Below are 18,616 nucleotides of genomic sequence, written 5' to 3'. Positions count from 1 at the left end.
TAAATCAAAGGAACATTTTTACGAGAACGGGCTACTGAAAGAGGAGATTGATCACAATAAACTGTTGAAAATTGACAAAATACATAGAAGGAAAAGGACAAAATAAGCAACACTTTGTTAAAGGGAAATATTATCCGAAAAACAATCAATTGCAGTGTTAATGACAGTGATAATAAATCTGTATATAAATGAAGAGTTAAAAAAAGTTTCCTCTAACCAAACACCCAAAACTGTATGACCCCAAAATAAGCTATTTAAACCTTAAAATTAAACCCTGGTGTCCCTTTAAAAAACCCTTTTTAAAAATTTTTTCAGACCGTTAATTTGAATACTTTTAAAAATATAAATTTTTCAAACCCCCTTCGGGACTGCAAGTGTTATTTACAGTATCAATATATAAATAATGTTTTGAAACGTCCAACAAGATTAAGGTAAAGGTCGTCATCACATTCATAATAGCACAGTCTGATAAGTGATTGCCTTATATAAGAGCGGTATGTTCGAGGCTAAACATTGTCAATGTAATTTCGTTTTCTATATTTATCCAGTATACATATATTTAAATGGAAAATGGCCGAGTATTTGCAACAATGAAACGCGGATGTGAAGCAATACAGAATACTGTTTTGTCTCATTTTGTATTATATTTATGGATATTATATGGTTTTCTTGTATTGTTATTTTACTTGTTCTCTTTCTTTTTGGAGTAGATGGTGATTCATCAAGACCTAGGTTGATTTCAATAAGTTAAATTTAGCTTTGTCCATATTTGTTTCCCATTCATATTATATGAATTTACTAATGGAATATATAGAAAATCACTAAAAGTATTTGGTAACAGTCTACTGTTTGAGTATTTAATGAGTCTTCAGCCAAAATATGCTTTTTTTTCATTTCCTCGAATTCCTAAGAGGCTTTGGACGCTTATCTCTGTTTCCTTTTCATTCAAGTTTTTGCCTATTGTTTTCTAGTTTAGGGCACACTCATTTTTACTGCGGGGACGACATACTGCTTTTCATGAAATGGCATCAACTTGTCAAACCTGCTTCTTCCGGTGCTAAGCGCGTGGCCAATAGCTAATTTTTATCACTTCTATGACCAAACTCAATGAAACCGAAAATATTCTCACTTTTGTCATTTGCGGAGTTTGTTAGGACTATTATATCAGAAACCGAAAGTAAAAATACTAATATATTTACTAGCAATTCTTGACGATATTTCGGATTAAGTTATAAAAGTATCCAAATGGGCATGCTTTAATTGATTCTGATTGTCAAATATAATTTTAAGCATGCTTATACAAAACAGAGTAACACCATTCATTTTAAACATATAATGTCACGTGATACAAGAGCGGGTCAAGAATTTCAAGGTTATTATTGTTTGCTACGCATGCGTACAGGATCGTGCACAAGTTGCAATGATTATTAATGATGACGTTATGGGTATGGGGGTCTTTTCCAGGAAATGAAGATTTAAAATATTTCCTTTGTGGTGTTTATGCATTAAGACAATCAAATATATTTCAGAATAAACTAAACAAATTGTTAATGAAACGGGAATATATAGGTTAACCATTTCGCTACCATTTTGTAAATTGTAATGTCGTTATGCTGTTTTTTGTGCCGTTTCTCACGTTTCAGGAGTGCAAAAAAATGTCTTCTTATAATTATACAAACAAACACACAAAAGCCATCATATCTTTATATTGTTAGTATCACAATTTGGCTTTGATTTAGGCAAGAATGTATCTTTTGGAATAAATAACCAATATATTGATACGTTCGTTGATAACAAACAATAAAATTGAAAATACTTTAAATAAGCATATCGAATAAGACTTCAATTACAACTGCACAAATATATATTTAAGCTTAAATAGACTTATGTAATCAACGAAAACAGGCACACTTGGGTGCCTACCCCTTCCAGCGTTTGCGCCATGTTTGTAGTTTCTAGTTAGGACCTTATATGGCGCTAGTAGTCTGTACCGCTTGATATTTTAGGGCTTCTCCATTTGTGTATAATTTTTTGACCATTCATTTAATTTCTTAAAATGAAATGAAAAAAATTCAAACATACCTTTTGATAAGAAAATCTACAATATCATGTCTGTTATTCCTTGCAGCTATATGTAGAGGCGTTCTTTTCTTCTTGTTTCCTTCATTAACCTTTTCCTTATAATAATGAAATAGATCTTTGAATAAATCCAAATTTTTTCCACTTGCAGCAATGTGTAAAACATTATTTCCGTCTTCATCTTCCCCAATGTTCTTTCCGTCCTCTGATTCTTCAAGGAATGTTTTTAAATCATCGCCTCCCTTTCCCAACCTTAGGCACTTTAAAATAAAATATGACATAAAATTATTTCCAATTTAAAATAAAAAAAAATAGTCTATGTTATTCTTATTTCCATATCAGATAATACAGGTGTATTTTTACTTCTGTTTAAGCCTATTCTAGGTAGCTTTGACGATAGTCCTTAGTAACCACTAATGTTTTACGTGCGTGAATAGGACATAACCTGCAACATTTTCGTTTTTTTTTTGCCATTTTGGCCGTTCTATAAGATTGTCACTGATTCTTCTCTAAAAGAAACGTGATGTAAGTATTCATTAGCATATTTAAAGCACCATAAATAAAATCACCAGACAGGGTTCATTAGTAATGCATCAGGTATGTTGCATTATGTAATCAAACTACCAAAAGTACTTTTGGACTATGCTCATCGGACGCTAAGTGTGTGATACTTCAGGACAGAAAGACTCATGACCACGCGTATTGCTCATCAAATGATATCATAAAGTCAATTTTAGTTAGCGTTTATTTTTATTACCTTAAAATAATAGGTATGTAACTATTTTACGCTGAAAAAAAGCAAATAATTAATGTAATTAGAGGAGTTTACACAAAAAACGATTGTGACAAAAAGTCATTTAAAACATGTTATTTTTAACACGATAGCTAACCTATGATATAATGTTAGATGAAGTAGAAACTAAATATACTGATGACGTCAGATACAAGAATATATTCAATAACGAGTCAATAAGAGAAGAGTTGATTGTAATCGTATTAACTAGATATAAGTAAATTCGCTGGCAAATATATGATATTAGTAGCTACCCTTTTCACTCTAATCTTGAGCACCTTAATTTCGTTTTATTCTTTATCTCTGTATTTACTTATTACTTTTTTTTTTTTTTTTTTTTTGAAATAACGGAATTCGAAAAATATGTTTATGTATTTGAAAGTGTCCAACCTCAATAAGACATTCTTTGTAGTTCTCGTAACTATCTGTGTCATTCTCATTCTCTTCATTCTCTGAGTATGGGTAATTCTCGTCGCTATCTGTGTAATAGTGTATACTCCCTGCGTCTGTGTTATTCTCGTCACTATCTGTTTCAGTCTCTATACTCTCTGAGTCTGTGTAATCCTCTTCACTATCTGTGTAATTCTCTAGCTCATTATCTTCACTGTCTGAATCATCCTCGTCCCTGTTTTCATCACTCTCTTCACTCCCAGAATGATTAGAGTTGTCCTCATTATTCTTGTAAGCATCATCATTCTACAATTGCAGTAGAAAGAAAATATTTATAAACAATTGTGTAAAATATGAGAAACATTTTTAAAAATATAAAGAAAACAGTTTAATATTATAGTTTTTATTTTTATTTCATCTTCATGTTAGAACACCACTGATAGTTACTGTAAAACTTGAATATCTACTATATTTTCGTGACTGTTTACGTTTGGTTTCGTGATGAAATATGGGTTACTTTGTCTAAATCTTAATGTGGATCTTTAAATAAAAAGAGAACAAAAACACCATAAGAACGTGCAAATTTGTTTAAATAACTGAAAATAATATATAACTTTATAATAATAAATTATCATTTAACTTTAGCTGAGGTTAAAGATTTCAATGCCAAATGTTAAAGATCTGTGTATTGAAGTTTCCCACAATAGTTTCACTGCTTATTTATTTATTTTTGTAGTTTTTTTATATCATTTTTTAATCTTATCTATTTAAATTTTTGGCGGAATCAGTTTTGACTCAAAGATTTTATTAGTTGTATTATTTTTCTCTACAGGAACAATTTTTGATACTAGAAGATATTCATGCTTTGGATATTATATATGAAATGTATATGTATGTATTATAATATTTATAATAATGTTTTGCATGAATTTTGTTATCAAAGTTTTGATAAAAACTCTTGTGATGGCAGTGGTCTGTATTGCAAAGGAAAGGGGACCAATTGGTGGGAGTTTGTTCAATTTGAGGATACGCACATTTTATTAGCGGTGGGAAGGGTTTCGGGCGAGGTCGTGCCCCAAGGTAAAAAGAAAAACATTTTGCACCAAAAGACAGTTCAAAATTGTGTGGTATTATGCCAAAGGGAACTTACCCACAAAATCTTAAGAAATGAGTTCTCTGACCATGAGTACTCTTCATAAAAATCTCTATTATTTCGTCTGGTTCCCAGCTTCCTATAGTAAAAAAGGTGGGAAAATTTAAACAGGTGAACTATCCCACTTCAACAGTAAGTCTTTATATACAAGTTTGCCAGAGCGAACCAGGAACCAATAGTGTTTGGTAAGTATGCATGTTGTTGTGCCAAAGTGAACTATCCAGGAAAATGGCCGAAACAAGAAAATGCCTGGATGAGCAAAACAAATGGCAAAAATGACAAAAAAATAACAGAAACACTTCCAGAAGAAATAATTCAAGAGGACGATTCGTTGAAAGATCCTGATTATATTCCAAGTGGTAAAACACATTTTGTATCATTTAATTAAGATTTAGTAATTTTCCAAGTCCATTGAAATTAAAAAAAACATGGTGTGGTGGGGTATTGTTTTAATATGTTACATAGTGTTACAATTAAAGAAATTTGATGATTCATAATGGTGCCATTATACTGCAGGAGTACAGACATGAACTCCTGCATTAATAACCTTTTATTTTGCTTTATCTAAAAACAATGGGCTAGTACACTATAGAAATTTACAAAATACAAATAGAATGATGTATATTATTGGGTTAGTTCACTTTTGTCATTGTAAACAAATCCCGGGTTACCCGTTGAAAATTCTTTTACCAAATTTGAAAATATGTTTGAAAAGACTTCTTAATTATATTAATAAACACAAATAAATGTTTTACATTAATAATGCCTGTTATTGTGAAAATGATAATTCTGCAGATTATTATAAGTTTGTAAAATTATTGTATGGAATATAGAGGATATTCAAGTTTTTCAAGTGGTCAAAATCGGTCCCGCCCCAGGGTCCTTGGTTTTTTCTTATATGTATATAGTAAAAACTTATAGTAAAAACTTTAAACAAAATTCTTCTAGCAATTGACAAATGCTAGAGGTTAGATATTTTGCATGAAACATTGTGTCAAAATTAGCCCCGCCCCGGGGGCCATAGGTCCAAAACCAGGTCAAAAAATTTAAAAATCATCTTCTCTAAATTTACAAAGGCCAGAGTTAAGATATTTCGCATGAAACATTGCGTAGTGAACATCTAGCAAGATAGTACAAATTATAGCCCTTGGGTAAAAATTGGCCCCACCCCAAGGGGTCATTGATTTTCACTATGTACATACAGTAAAGAAAATGAAAAATCTTCTTGTCTGAAGGTACAAGGCTTAGAGCTTTGATATTTGGTATATAATATCATCTATGGGTCCTCTACAAAAGTTCTTTTAATCATGCTCCTAGTGTTAAAATTGCCCTGCCCGAGAGGCGATGGTTTTTCTTTATATGTATAAAGTAAAAACTTGAAAAATCTTCTTCTCTGAATTGAAAAAGGCTAGAGGTTAAATATATTGCATGAGACTTTGCAAAGTGAACCTATACCAAGATTGTTCAAATTATAGCCCTGGGGTCAAAATTGGTTCCGCCCCCAAGGGATCATTGATTTTCATTAAGTACATGTAGTAAAAAAATAAAAAATACACGGCATGGAGCTTTGATGTTTGCTATATAATATCATCTATAGGTCCTCTACCAAAGTTTTTTTCAAATTTTTCCCCTGGTGTCAAAATTGGTCCTGCCTGGGGGCAGTGATTCTCATTATGTACACATAGTAAAGACAGAAAATAAAACAAATGTTTTCTGAATGGGAGAAAGCTACAGCTTAGACATTTGACTTGAAATGTTGTTTGGTGGACCTGTATCAAAATTGTTTTGACTTAAACCCTTGGGGCAAAATTTTGCCTTTCCCAAGGGGACAGTGACTTACTTTCTTGTCCTTTGATGTAGAGCAATGAAATTTTGACCATGTGCACAGTTTTAGTTGTAAAATTGAACTTTTGATATCAGGTGACCTAGAATTTGATGATGTGACCTATTTTCTTGTCCTTTGATCTACAGCTATGAAATGTGAACCATGTGAACAGATTCAGATGTAAAGTGAACTTTGATAAACAAAGTGTCTCACTGTGTTTGAAGTAGTCATGAAATTTAGGCTGTGTGAAATATGACCTTCACCTCCAAATTCACCAGACTCAAGTGCATTTATATATCCCTACTCTGATTTTTTATTGGATTAACAACAGATTTAACCACTAATCTGATAATAAGAATTAGATAAGTCAAGGATCTATGCATTATGACAATCTTCAATTGTATAAAAACAAAAAAATATGTTCACACACTACTATTTAGTGATGTATTAATGCGGTGGCAAAGCATTTTTTCTCAAATGCAATTTTGTTTTATATTGTTGAATATACACTTAATTAATGTAACTGTTACAGATGAGGAAAATTCTGATTAGAAATATCACAGAAAGATTTAAATAACAACAATGCAGAAAAAGAAATTGAGGAAAGCTACCATGTAAAATATCCAGTGGAACATACAGGTATTGATGCGGCTTGTAAAAACACAGGTATTATTGAGGCAGATATAAACAGTATTGATTCCCAAGAAACAAGATCAATAAACTCTGTTAGTGAACCTATCGTTAATAACAATAAGAGAAAAAGGAGGGCCCCTGAAACATGGAAAAAAAATGTCTGAAAGGGAAACGAAACAAAGGTAAATCCTATACTACAGTATGTGGCACAATAAAGCAAGAGAACATTTTTAAAGACTATGAATGTTTCTGTCCAAAGAAATGTAGCACTATAATCAGCCCAGAAGCAAGAAAGAAGAGTTTTGAAATATTTTACGGGAGTGGTAATTGGGAAATACAAACAATCTACATAAATGCACATGTTAAGTCACCCAGTGATGAAAGGAGGTATACTGACAAAGGTAGAAATTCTAGAAGACAGAATTCTCGATTATTATTACTTTAATGACTTCAAATTTGTACCAAGAAAATTAATTTGTAAGAATATGTTTATGAACACTCTACAGGGTCTCCGATAGGGCTCGAATACACAGAGCTATCGAAATAATTATTGAAAAAAGCGGAAACCTGGAAAGACTTGAGAGGGAGGCATGAGCCTAGTAACAAAGTAAGTCAAGATAAAAAGTCGATTTTAGTCAAAACCCATATCAATAGGTTTTCCTAAGTACACCTCAAATATTTGCAGAGGAGACGAAATACTGAACGCAAATATCTTTCACCAGATCTAAACCTTACGAAAATGTACAATCTTTATAGAGAATGGTGTTCTGAAAACAGCTTTGAGTGTGTAAGCATGTCAATGTATAACACAGTTTTATATGATAACTTTAACGATTTTTTTAAAAACACCAGAGAAAGATTCCTGCAAAATATGTGATGCAAATAAAATAGCACGAATGGTAGATGATAACGAAAAACGGAAGGAAATTGAAAAGAAACTTACTGAGCATTTACACATGAGTAAAAAAGCACGTGAAGCCCTGAAATTTGATCAGCATGTAGTCAAAACAGATAAAAAGCAACTAACAATCACATTTGATCTTCAAAAAACATTACCAACCCCGACCAATTCAGACCAGTTTGGCTTACTACAAGAGACAAATATGGGTTTATAACCTAGGCATACACTCATATCAAAGTGATGATGAAAAAAAAGTTATATGTTTATGTGGCTTGAGTTCATTGAACGCCGCCTTTCCTTGTTGATCTTGTTTTTCATATTTTTTGAAGCTGTTGCTTTACACGGGGCTCAAGAGTTTTCAGTCTGAGTCCGAGTCTGCAATTCTTATGTTATTTTGTTGTAATTAAATGCTTCCGAGGGATCACTTTGTTTCCAGAATTTTTCTTCATGTTTGAAATATTTTACAAAGACTTTCCTCGATAGTGAAATCAATCATCTGACTGCCTAGTCTGATTCGTGCGGTGGACAGAACCGAAACATAAAGGTTTGTTCATTATGGATGCATTTAGTTGCAACCACATCTCTTGAAACTGTTGATCATAAATTTCTCGTTAGTTGCCATTCCTATTTACCTTGTGATAGTGATTTTGGAGACTTTGAACGTTGCCTTAAGTATAATCCTCACATGTATGTTCCGACTGATTGGTATGATTTGGTACGTAAATCAAGAAGCAAGCACCCATTCAAAGTTATAGAGATGTCTTGCAATGATTTCTTTTCAACTAAAAAATTAGAAAAATCCATTATAAACAGATGAAATAATGCCAACAACGAAAAGGTAGAGTGGCTAAAGATTAGGCATATAAGGTTTCAGAAGTCAAGACCATACATAATGCAGTACAAGTATACACATAAACAGAGTTTAATGAAGTCAACTTAGTACCCAAACGACGAAGCCGTGGACAGAAGTTCCGGATATTGATGTTGAAGTTGGTTTGCTGTATCCAAATGGAAGAAAAATAAGTCAAGAGAAGACAAAAGACCTTAAGGAACTTTTGCCTTACATTCCACCTATGCATCACAGTTTTTATAAATCATTAGAAGTTGACAGATCTATAGAAAATGACCATCTTTGTGGAAACAGTATTGACTATAACTCTCTATAACTTTCTCATTCCAATGCGACTGACAGACTTGCCGAATGAGTTGCTCTTGAAAGTTCTTGAAAATTTGGCGACAAAAAAATTGCTCAAGGTTGCTGTCACTTGCAAATTTCTTTACAATGTTGCACACGACAAGCAATTGTGATAAAATGTCACCATGGAAATACCACAGGAATCTTTGCTTGATTACAATAGTTTTGGGCATTTATTTTATCTGCATGCTCAACATATAAATATTTTGAAATTCAAAAGCGTCAAAGGTCAAATGTATGATATCAATGGAAACCCTGCTGCTATAAATCTTCATGTTCAATTTCAGTTATGTCGTTGCAGCAGTATAAAATCCGTTGACTTAAACAGGAATTTGTTAGCGCAAAGCCTAAGTTTTGTTAAATGTATGCCACATTTAAATTGTTTAGATATAAGTGGATGCAGCTTTATTGATTTTTCAGAATTACATCATTTGTCAAGTCACCCAGGACTGAAAAACTTGAAATGACAAATTATGAATGTCTTCGGATGAATAAACCTATTGTAGTTGACTTACCACAAGTTGTCAATATCACAGAACTTAATATTGAACGAATTACATATCTATCGCCTGACCAATGCACTTTAAACTTCATTAGCTTGGATTAGTTCACTTTGGTATATGAACATGTGATGTTACATATACACAAATGCCAGAATGAACTATTCCACAAAATCATGATTTTAAAAAAAGCCGCATAAGCAGTATCAAATAAACAGTTGAGAAACAATTCTTCTTTGTCTATGTTTTATTTTGTAAAAGTAAAATATTGTCTCCCTGAAATATATTTTGTTGGGGGATTTGGAAACCTTCAGTGGCAATTTTCTGAAAATCGAAAGTATAAGGGTTTGTCCCATCCTGCATCAGACCACTCAATTATAGTTTAGAAGAGAATCAACAACCCGATTTTTACTTTTATCTTAATTTTTTTCAACACTTATAGCGAAATGAGAACTTATGTTCAACTTCACTGAGCCATATATCATTTTCAACGTTCTTAATTGACCCTGCACTTTTAAGATTTTTAGTACTTATTAATACAAAATTTAGTCATATTTTTTATTAAATTTTAAATATTCGACTCAATCTTAAGCCTGAAATGCCTCGCTGTAAGTAGTTATTACATTGGGTGATAAAACTTTGAATGTTCTGCGGCAGCATTTGAAAACACCGTGTGGTTATTGTCTTTTCCAAAACATAAGTTACTTCACAAAAGATGAGCGAAAATTGTGAAGTATCGGTTTGACTGAGCCTTAATTGAGTGGTAGCTTGTTCAAAAACATTTACTATGAATATTTAATTTATTTTCATAAGCAACGGGAATTTAATTTCCTAACAAAGATGATTTACTATGAACTAGACAATTTTACTTGTTACTTACGGAGCAAATACACTTTTATTTCGTTTGAATTATTTGTAATCAGCACTGTCACTCAAACTAGCGGTTTCAAACAATGTAAGATTAAATAAATGCTCAGATGTAGTTGATTAGTTGTTTTAACTTCAATATCTGACCAGTTTCAGAAATAATTTAAGTCATTGAATATGATTTGTAGTTAATTAAATAACGTTATTTGTTTACGTGCGCGCGCTTGAATGTCTGACTATGAAAAGCTTGAATATGTCAAAAGCAAAAACATAACATTAGCCACTGTAAAACGTATTTAGACAAATCGGGACTCGCATGCGTACAATCTACCAATCTCATTGTTGTCATGTTGAAAATAGAGACTTCTGACCGCGTTAAGTTTATTGCCGTCGCTGGTACTCGGAAGCAAAATTGGAGGCAAAGTTTTACACGAACTACAACAACTATGAGCAAGAACTATTTTAGGTAGACTACATAGATTGGAAATAAACTTGTCAACAACTCCAAGCATTGAATTACAATTTGTTTACATATTTAGTTTCTTAGCGTAGGTTAGACCGAAATACCGCATCCGTTCTGTATATTTATACATTTGTGTTCGAGGTCCTTATCCGAAGACTGACGGAAAGGGCCAAAAAGTTGCAATTGATTGTGAAAGTCGGAAACCCTATTTATAGAAGTAGTATTAGTCTAAACGAAATGGTCATTCGTGTCGCGCTATGGTAATAAATAACGAACTTATCGAAACAGTTTAAGTAGGCTATTTTTTAGAAATGTTATATTATAGTGTTATCATTTTGAAATTGTCTTTTTCCTTAGGTTCTTTCCTTTCTGTTTTACCGATCTGATTGCTGATTGCACTTCTGACATTTTTTACCGTACATATTTAAATCGACCCCGATTTCTCGAAATTTTTCTGTAAGATGTTAATTCTATTTTGTTTGAAGGCATTCGGTTTTGTGCCGAATACTGTGACATTTTAACAACAGAAACTTTGATCTGCAGTTTATACATGAGGTGTAATGTTTTTTTATGAATGGTTTTAAAGCAATTCAACAAAATAGTATATCGATCTCCCAATAAATCAATTAACAATAGTGAATCATAGTTAAATAGTTAATCATGCAAGGCCATATTGTCAAAGTGTTAAAAACGGAAATAACTGGGAGAGGAGGCATGGCACAATTGTATTACACGGCAATATTATGCACTTTGTATTGATAGGTAAGTTTGGAACCTATGAAATATGATAAAAAAATCAACAATGAACGGCGGCGTTAAATGAGTGCAAACCCCACACGACCCAGCACTACGAACCAACGGACAGAATCCCAGAAGGACCCCAAACAAAACCAAGACAGGACACAAGACAGAGCACGGACATGATTATCACATTAATAATACATAAAAAGGAAATACTCAAATGGTACTGAGAGAATTTAAGATATATCCAACTTGCCGGTTAATGTTAAGTATATCCATTTTCAAAGTCCTGAAAAGGACAATAACTTGGAACAAATGGAAGCCATAGTTATGTAACCTGCCAAGGTCATGTACTTTGTATTGATTAGAAAGTGTGTAAATGATGAATATCTGGGAAAAGTAATCCTTTGGAAGCATCAAAAACAGCAAAATGACATGAAAACTTCAGACTCGGTGTCATTTAGATTGTATGAGGATCGTGAAAAGTACAAGATCCCATACGCCCCTTTGCACCGGCTTGAGTGGTACTCAATTCTCAACACTTAAAGGTCCTGGCCTAAATGATCCCGAAGTACCATAAAAATATTACAGCACTGACGCCATTAATACAGGTAGACATAAAGATATATTCAACTTACCAGTTTAGGTTTACCTGTTATGGATAGAGGGACGGCCGTCGTATATTGTGGAATGATTCCCTTTGACTTTCTTTTGATTTTTAACCCAATACAGACATTTTTAACCCCAGAGTACAATTTCTGACCCCAAAATTACAGTTTATTTAGAAAGAAACCTATAATGTCAAGTTTTACGCAAACCATATCCCCCTTATGTCAACTGGGTATGTGCGGAAAGACAGAAGGTTCAATCATTATATGCCCAGGCGCATAATAAAAATACCCCAACCCGGTGAAATTCAAATAACATTTAATATACTATAGCAATATTCAGCAATTGATATAGAAAAGATAATTTTATTTTGATAAAAAATCAAATTTTACTTGTAGTCATTTTTTATGAAATGTTATGATATACGAAACCTGTAATGGAGAAACTATTCGGTGTGGATGAATGCGATTCATCTTGTCCCACTTCCTGCAATACAAAGAAGTCATGATATTAAAATAAAATTTAAGCGTGCGTCAACTTTTTAAAAATTTCAAACAAGTGGTGGTAGCTCCAAATACAGCCAACTAATTACCTCTGAAATAAGGAATAGCTATCACTAACTCTCATGCATTACCAAACATTGGAAACATTTACATCCTAATAGATGTTTGATCTATTCTATACCATTTGAGAAATATTATAAACATTGTTACAGAATACATGCCGTTCCGTTGTTTAGCACTAATAGTAGTAGGAGAAAAATTGCTTTATATTTTAATTGCCACTTTGACGGCATTTAAAGCACAAACGGACCACCGATTTTGGTAAGCTAGCTTGATAGCTTTATCAAATCAAAGTAATCGGTGACGCTTGAGCGACTGGAACCTACAGCTTGGGGCAACTGGTTTGGAGGTACGGAAGCCCAACCTTATTTGAATAAAATGAGTGATTATGTTACAGGAAAATGACATGGGTTATGTCATGATAAATTAGTGAAACCTTTTGCGCAAATTCGTCAGACTCAGAACAGAGATTATCCTCTATCAAATAGAATAGAGAAAAACAGAACTCCTAAACAAAGTTCAACACGGCAAAATTTAAGATGTTACAGGCTCGGTTTGATTGGGCCTGTTCATGGACGGTACTGGGAAGTGAAAGTTACCGTCCACGCCCTTAAGCAGAATTCAACATTTAAACATGAAAATGATGAAATTTTGAATTAAAAAATATCCGAAGACGTGTTCATTAAATCAATCCGGAACTAAATAAAATAAATTTTTGAAAGGGATCTGATAATTTACCGATAACTGCGATAACCGATAACTCTATTTAGTGCCACATCAGCGTTGTAGATCATTCAGTAGGACATTACTGCTGAGCTTGTCGTATTTTTATATCTTTCTATTTGCCTTTTTCTATTTTGATGGTTCAAGTATTCCTCCTTTAAATAACCTTAGATATGAAGTTTGCTGTTTAAATTTTGTCTTTGGATAGTTATCTGTAATATGCAGGCTTCATAACCTCTGATTCTCTTTCATATTTCCATTTCATTTAGTTCCGCCCATTGTTTTCTCGTTTACTTCGGGACGATAAGTTGCTTTTCATGGAATGGCATTTACATGTCACTTTGAAGGTTCCATGAAAACCGCCATATGAACACATCTGCGGATTCCAAATTCTACCATTTCATGTTATTGAATACTATTTAACCCCGTGCTAAGAGGCATGAACGATAACATACAATTTCCATTACAGTTAAGGTACGTGCTAAGATAATATTGCAACACATTTGGAAAGAAAAGTTTGATTGAGATACTCCACTTCCAGAAGATATACAACAGAGTTTGAAATGTGAAGTTTCGGCTATATGACCGTGGATTAGAGCTTTGAATCTACGAGGCAAGAGGGGTTCATAAATCTCAATATATCAACAAGTTCAACTTTATTTTATGAAAAAATATTATGACATGACAATGGTATTTACGCAGATACTTGTAAAAAATACAATTTATCGTACGTTTACAAACACAAAGTTACGAAACACTTGTTTGTTGTTCTCTATTAGGGGCTTCAAAAAAAAATTCGGAAAAATCTCGGTTTTCTGCATTTAGTAGCGGACAACCGAGATGTTCACACCTACTTCAGAAAGGTAAAAAAAATATTTGATATTAGGTTTAGACAAATAATGTTGTAACCGTAACATATAACCATAAAACATGTAGAACCCTTGATCAAGCTCAACTTTTAACACTAACCCATACAAAACAGTATAGAATTGCATTTGATAAGAGCGTGATAGATGGTTGTGTGTCTCTTCCAAGTGGCTATTGAAGAGTATCTGTATCATTACTGTTATTTAGTTTTAAAATGGACTCGTATGTTTCACATTGGATTGTATTTCAATGCTCTCTAAAATATCCATGCCGTCTGCTTGTAGAAATGCGCTAAAAATATATAGTGTATGTTGAGCACTTGGTTTATGTAGGTAATATATGCAATAATTCAAATGGTTAAAAATTCTGTTTTCTAAAGGGTTTTTTTGTGCCGTTGTTTTTGTGTTTTTTTTTTTTTTTTGTTGTTGTTTTTTGTTGTTGTTGATGTTTTGAAAAAAATAACATAGCAATCGCACAAAAGTTATACCATTAGATGCTTAATTCTTTTGGGAGAACAAATGTTATTAGGAGATGATATTAGACCGTACGTGTAATTACCACAATTAGTAATAGTCAACAGACTCAGACAGTCAACACAGTCGGTATTTACGGTAATAGATAACTAAATAAATGGCAATGGAAGAAAAATATTTATACAAATGACCCAAAATTGTTAAAATATTGCAAACGGAATTCGGAGTTTCAATTACAATAAAATTACGAGTAATAATACTTTACGATCTGTTCAATTAGTGTAACCAAAAATCAAATACTCGTACTTTCAAATTTGCTTATTGTCATAAGTCTAACTTTCAATTGTGCAAAACATTAAATTAATTAAAGGTTTATGAAAGATACGATAAAAAGTTACGTGCCAGGATTTAAAAATAATTTATTCGGAAAGAAAAAAATATAAAAAATATAAACAAAGGATCAAAATATGTGCACAATTGAAACTTTATTTCGAAAACCATAATTCACAACCTGGACTCTCTAACCACTACGCTACTCGGATATCATGCCCCTACGCACAATTGCTCTTATATCATTTCTTGTAGAAATTGTGTTCATGTATATTTTTAAATTTGCGGTTGATGACATGCCTATTTGCAAACACATGTCTGTGTGATTTTTCTTTAAAATTTAAAACAAATCAAGTTAAACCTAATCATTAAAATGCAACTAATGTAAATGAACATATTGTATTCTATAGATTTGATAGTTTAGTTGATGAACAAATTTACAAAGGCAATCTCGAAGCAAGTATCATTTATGGTGAGTTTGACTCCTTTGATGAAATTATTGGTGACAAATCAAACAATATAAATGATGTTTTTAATAATTTTGAGCATCTTTTATTTGCTTATTTAGCTGAATTCAAAAGGAGAACAATAATTAAAAACACAAGTTATAAATGTAAATGGTTTGATCGTGATTGTAAGCAAGGCAGAAAGGAGAAAAACAAAAGTTTTTGAAAGTTCAAAAAAAGCAAAGATCGCAGTAATCAGAATCAATTATTGATTGTAAAAGGAATAAATTTTTGTAAAGTAAAGATCCAATTTAGATAAATGTATCCTTCATTTAATTATGGCATCTGTTGATAATCAAAAGCAATTCTGGAAGAAAATTAGACATGCAAAACAAACAATACAAACAAAGCCTCAAATATATTTAAATCAATGGAATGATCATCTCAAATTAGTTGTTCAGGCTGATAGAAATACTGTTTATGAAAGTAATACTGAAAATGATGTGAATCAATTAGCAAAAAGGAAAATTGATATGATACAATAAGTGTTATAGTGGAGCAGAAAATGAAGTAGAAAAATTATTTGTTTAATGGTGATATTACAGATGACGAGACTAAAAGTACTTTAAATCAACGGAAATGATATAAATCAACAGCAGGAGATTTAATACCTGAACATTTTATTCAAACAATTGATTTATTACTACCATATCTGCGTATATGATATTTTAAATGGTTTGTTTCCTGAAAAGTGGTCTCTTTAAGTTCTCCTTCCTAACCATAAAAAGGGCCAACTAATAACCCTGAAAATTATAGAAGAATAGCTTTGTTACTCTTCCATTTTTCAATAAAAGTTACTTTGGTAATAATGTAACACGCACTTGATAACCCAAACGATAGAACAAGAAACTTATAAAAATCACTTGGCCGTTATCTCCAACCCAAGAAAATCCTAAAAGTTCGGGATGGGGTGCAAACATTTCAATACGATGATACGCACTAGTAATATAAAATTTAATCATAAAAGATCCTTTTTTGCAAATACGATACTGAACTCTTCCATAAATGTTTATATTCACATTACAAAGATCTAATACAAATTTCTTTTAACCATTATTCTAATAGATACAGTTAATCGATTAATAACTCGTGGAGGACTAGAACAACGTGCAATAAGATATCTATCGAACAGATCCTAAATGGCACATAAAACAAATTCTGGTTCAGGCAAAGAAGATCTACTTTTTTTACAAAATGTAATTGTAGGTTTTGAATAAAATGGCATTTTGTAACCAAACTTCAATACATCTAAAATAAACTCAGACGCACCAATGTCACTTCAAGAATTGAATAGTTTTTCTACCTTTTTTATACTATTATACATTTTTGACCTTGTTCGTACTCATTAACGCCATGTCTAAATTTAGTTTAATAAATATGATACTCATTTCTATGCACAACTTCATGCTCTGACTGTTGACTAGTTACCAGGTGATTTGGGTGTGAAAGGAGAGTCTCGGTGGAAATATCCGAAATCTCCGCAAGCGAAACAAGTTTAGTTTAATATAATATTTTATTGCAACTATTCTTTACATAAATACCTTATGGTTACATGAATGCCACATAAACAAATATTCACAAAGAGACAGAGTGCAATTGGGTCGGCTACAAGTATTGCAACATTAGCAACAGCCCTCCCCGCAACGTCAGTATTTCATAAATTATTTTTTAATAATTTACATTGACTATTGATTGATAAACAGATTAACTGTTGTAAACAGAGATAAAGGTATTGCGACAACGATTATTTCTATATTGAGTTCTTCTTTTATTTACCACATAAAATACGGTAACATGTGTCGTGATAAAGCCAATACATCCGCGTTTGTAAATACATTTTCTATTCGTCCCATATTTGGTTGGAATTGGTGTTAGTCTATTTTGTCATCAGATATTCAATTTGGCAACGTTCATAGATCGTTAACACAGCGCCGAGTTAATTTATCACAAAATCCTGCATGGGTTATCTTTTTTCTTTTCTTTTTAAAATCTGATTTATATAGAAGTTAAGGGCCTAAGTAGGTTGTTAATATCATTATCGATATATAACACCAGGGTCCTGGAGCGGCCGAGCAGAGAAGCAGAACTTTTATTACAGGGAAAAATTTGCTGCTCTGTTTCTTTTTCTTCCGTTTAAGAACCTTGTTCTCATTACTGGTGAGTTTCACTCCATCAACTTCATCACTTGCAGCTGGATTGTTGTCATAATTTCTGACTGTGTCCCAGCCTGCAATACTTTTGTCTGCTATATTAAAATGTTTGTCATATTCTCTTACAGTTCCAAACTGTACTGATATTTGCCGTTTTGTATTTCCTATATAGCCTGCTTATTTTTTCGTCAGGCCTGCTAATTAGTTTGTTCTTGTTTTGTGTCTTTCAAATTCCGACATTAAATCTTTCTCTGATTTTATTTTTTTACCTTGACGATAAAGATCTTGACTTGCTCTGCATTTATTAAGGTTTGAAAATCCAGTCTCTGGAAACGTTAAAACGTTTGAAATTTATCCAAAACAAGCTGTAATTGGAGAATTGCATTCTGCATGCAAGTCAAAACCACAAGGTGAATTTTCCAAGTATTGTTCTGACAAAACAATGACATGCAATGTAAACACAAACACAGTTAATTTAAGTTGATCGTCCAACGCTGATGCCAAATACTACAAATTACTTTAGCACGAAACCTTTGTGCAAATACTATACGATAGGATACTATATTCGACAAATGAAAAATAATAAATAATTTTCTAAATTCACTTCCACTCAACCAAAGAAAATTATATAGTTTAAAGTGGTGGAAAAGTTTTATGCTAATAAAAAGTATGCTTTTATGTTAGAATAATTCGCACTCCAATCATTGATGTCAATTAGATAATGAGAGGAATGGCGAAATTCAACCTATACTTGCAAATATTTTATTAGTATATTCAAGGTTTTTTATGGTAGATTTAAATCAGTCCACCTGTTTTAGTCTTTTTTTATCCGATATTTATAAATGATATTATTAT

General features: G+C 32.3%; 1 protein-coding gene across 1 annotated transcript in view; it reads right to left on the bottom strand.

Moving 5' to 3' along the window:
- LOC132717645 (transient receptor potential cation channel subfamily A member 1 homolog) overlaps positions 1-17,856 on the bottom strand; it is a gene marked incomplete at its 5' end in the record, with an annotated part of 84,855 nt that extends 66,999 nt beyond the window's left edge. The window contains 4 exons of the mRNA XM_060701159.1: positions 2,083-2,339; positions 3,263-3,568; positions 12,576-12,635; positions 17,708-17,856. Of these exons, the coding sequence (XP_060557142.1) occupies positions 2,083-2,339; positions 3,263-3,568; positions 12,576-12,635; positions 17,708-17,856 (772 nt within the window). The remainder of the gene's footprint in view (positions 1-2,082; positions 2,340-3,262; positions 3,569-12,575; positions 12,636-17,707) is intronic.
- Positions 17,857-18,616: the final 760 nt, after the last annotated feature.

Source organism: Ruditapes philippinarum, unplaced genomic scaffold (genome assembly GCF_026571515.1).
Source record: "Ruditapes philippinarum isolate M1 unplaced genomic scaffold, ASM2657151v2 ctg2419_1_1_1_1, whole genome shotgun sequence".
NCBI lineage: Eukaryota > Metazoa > Mollusca > Bivalvia > Venerida > Veneridae > Ruditapes > Ruditapes philippinarum.
This window is presented reverse-complemented; position numbering and strand designations above follow the sequence as displayed.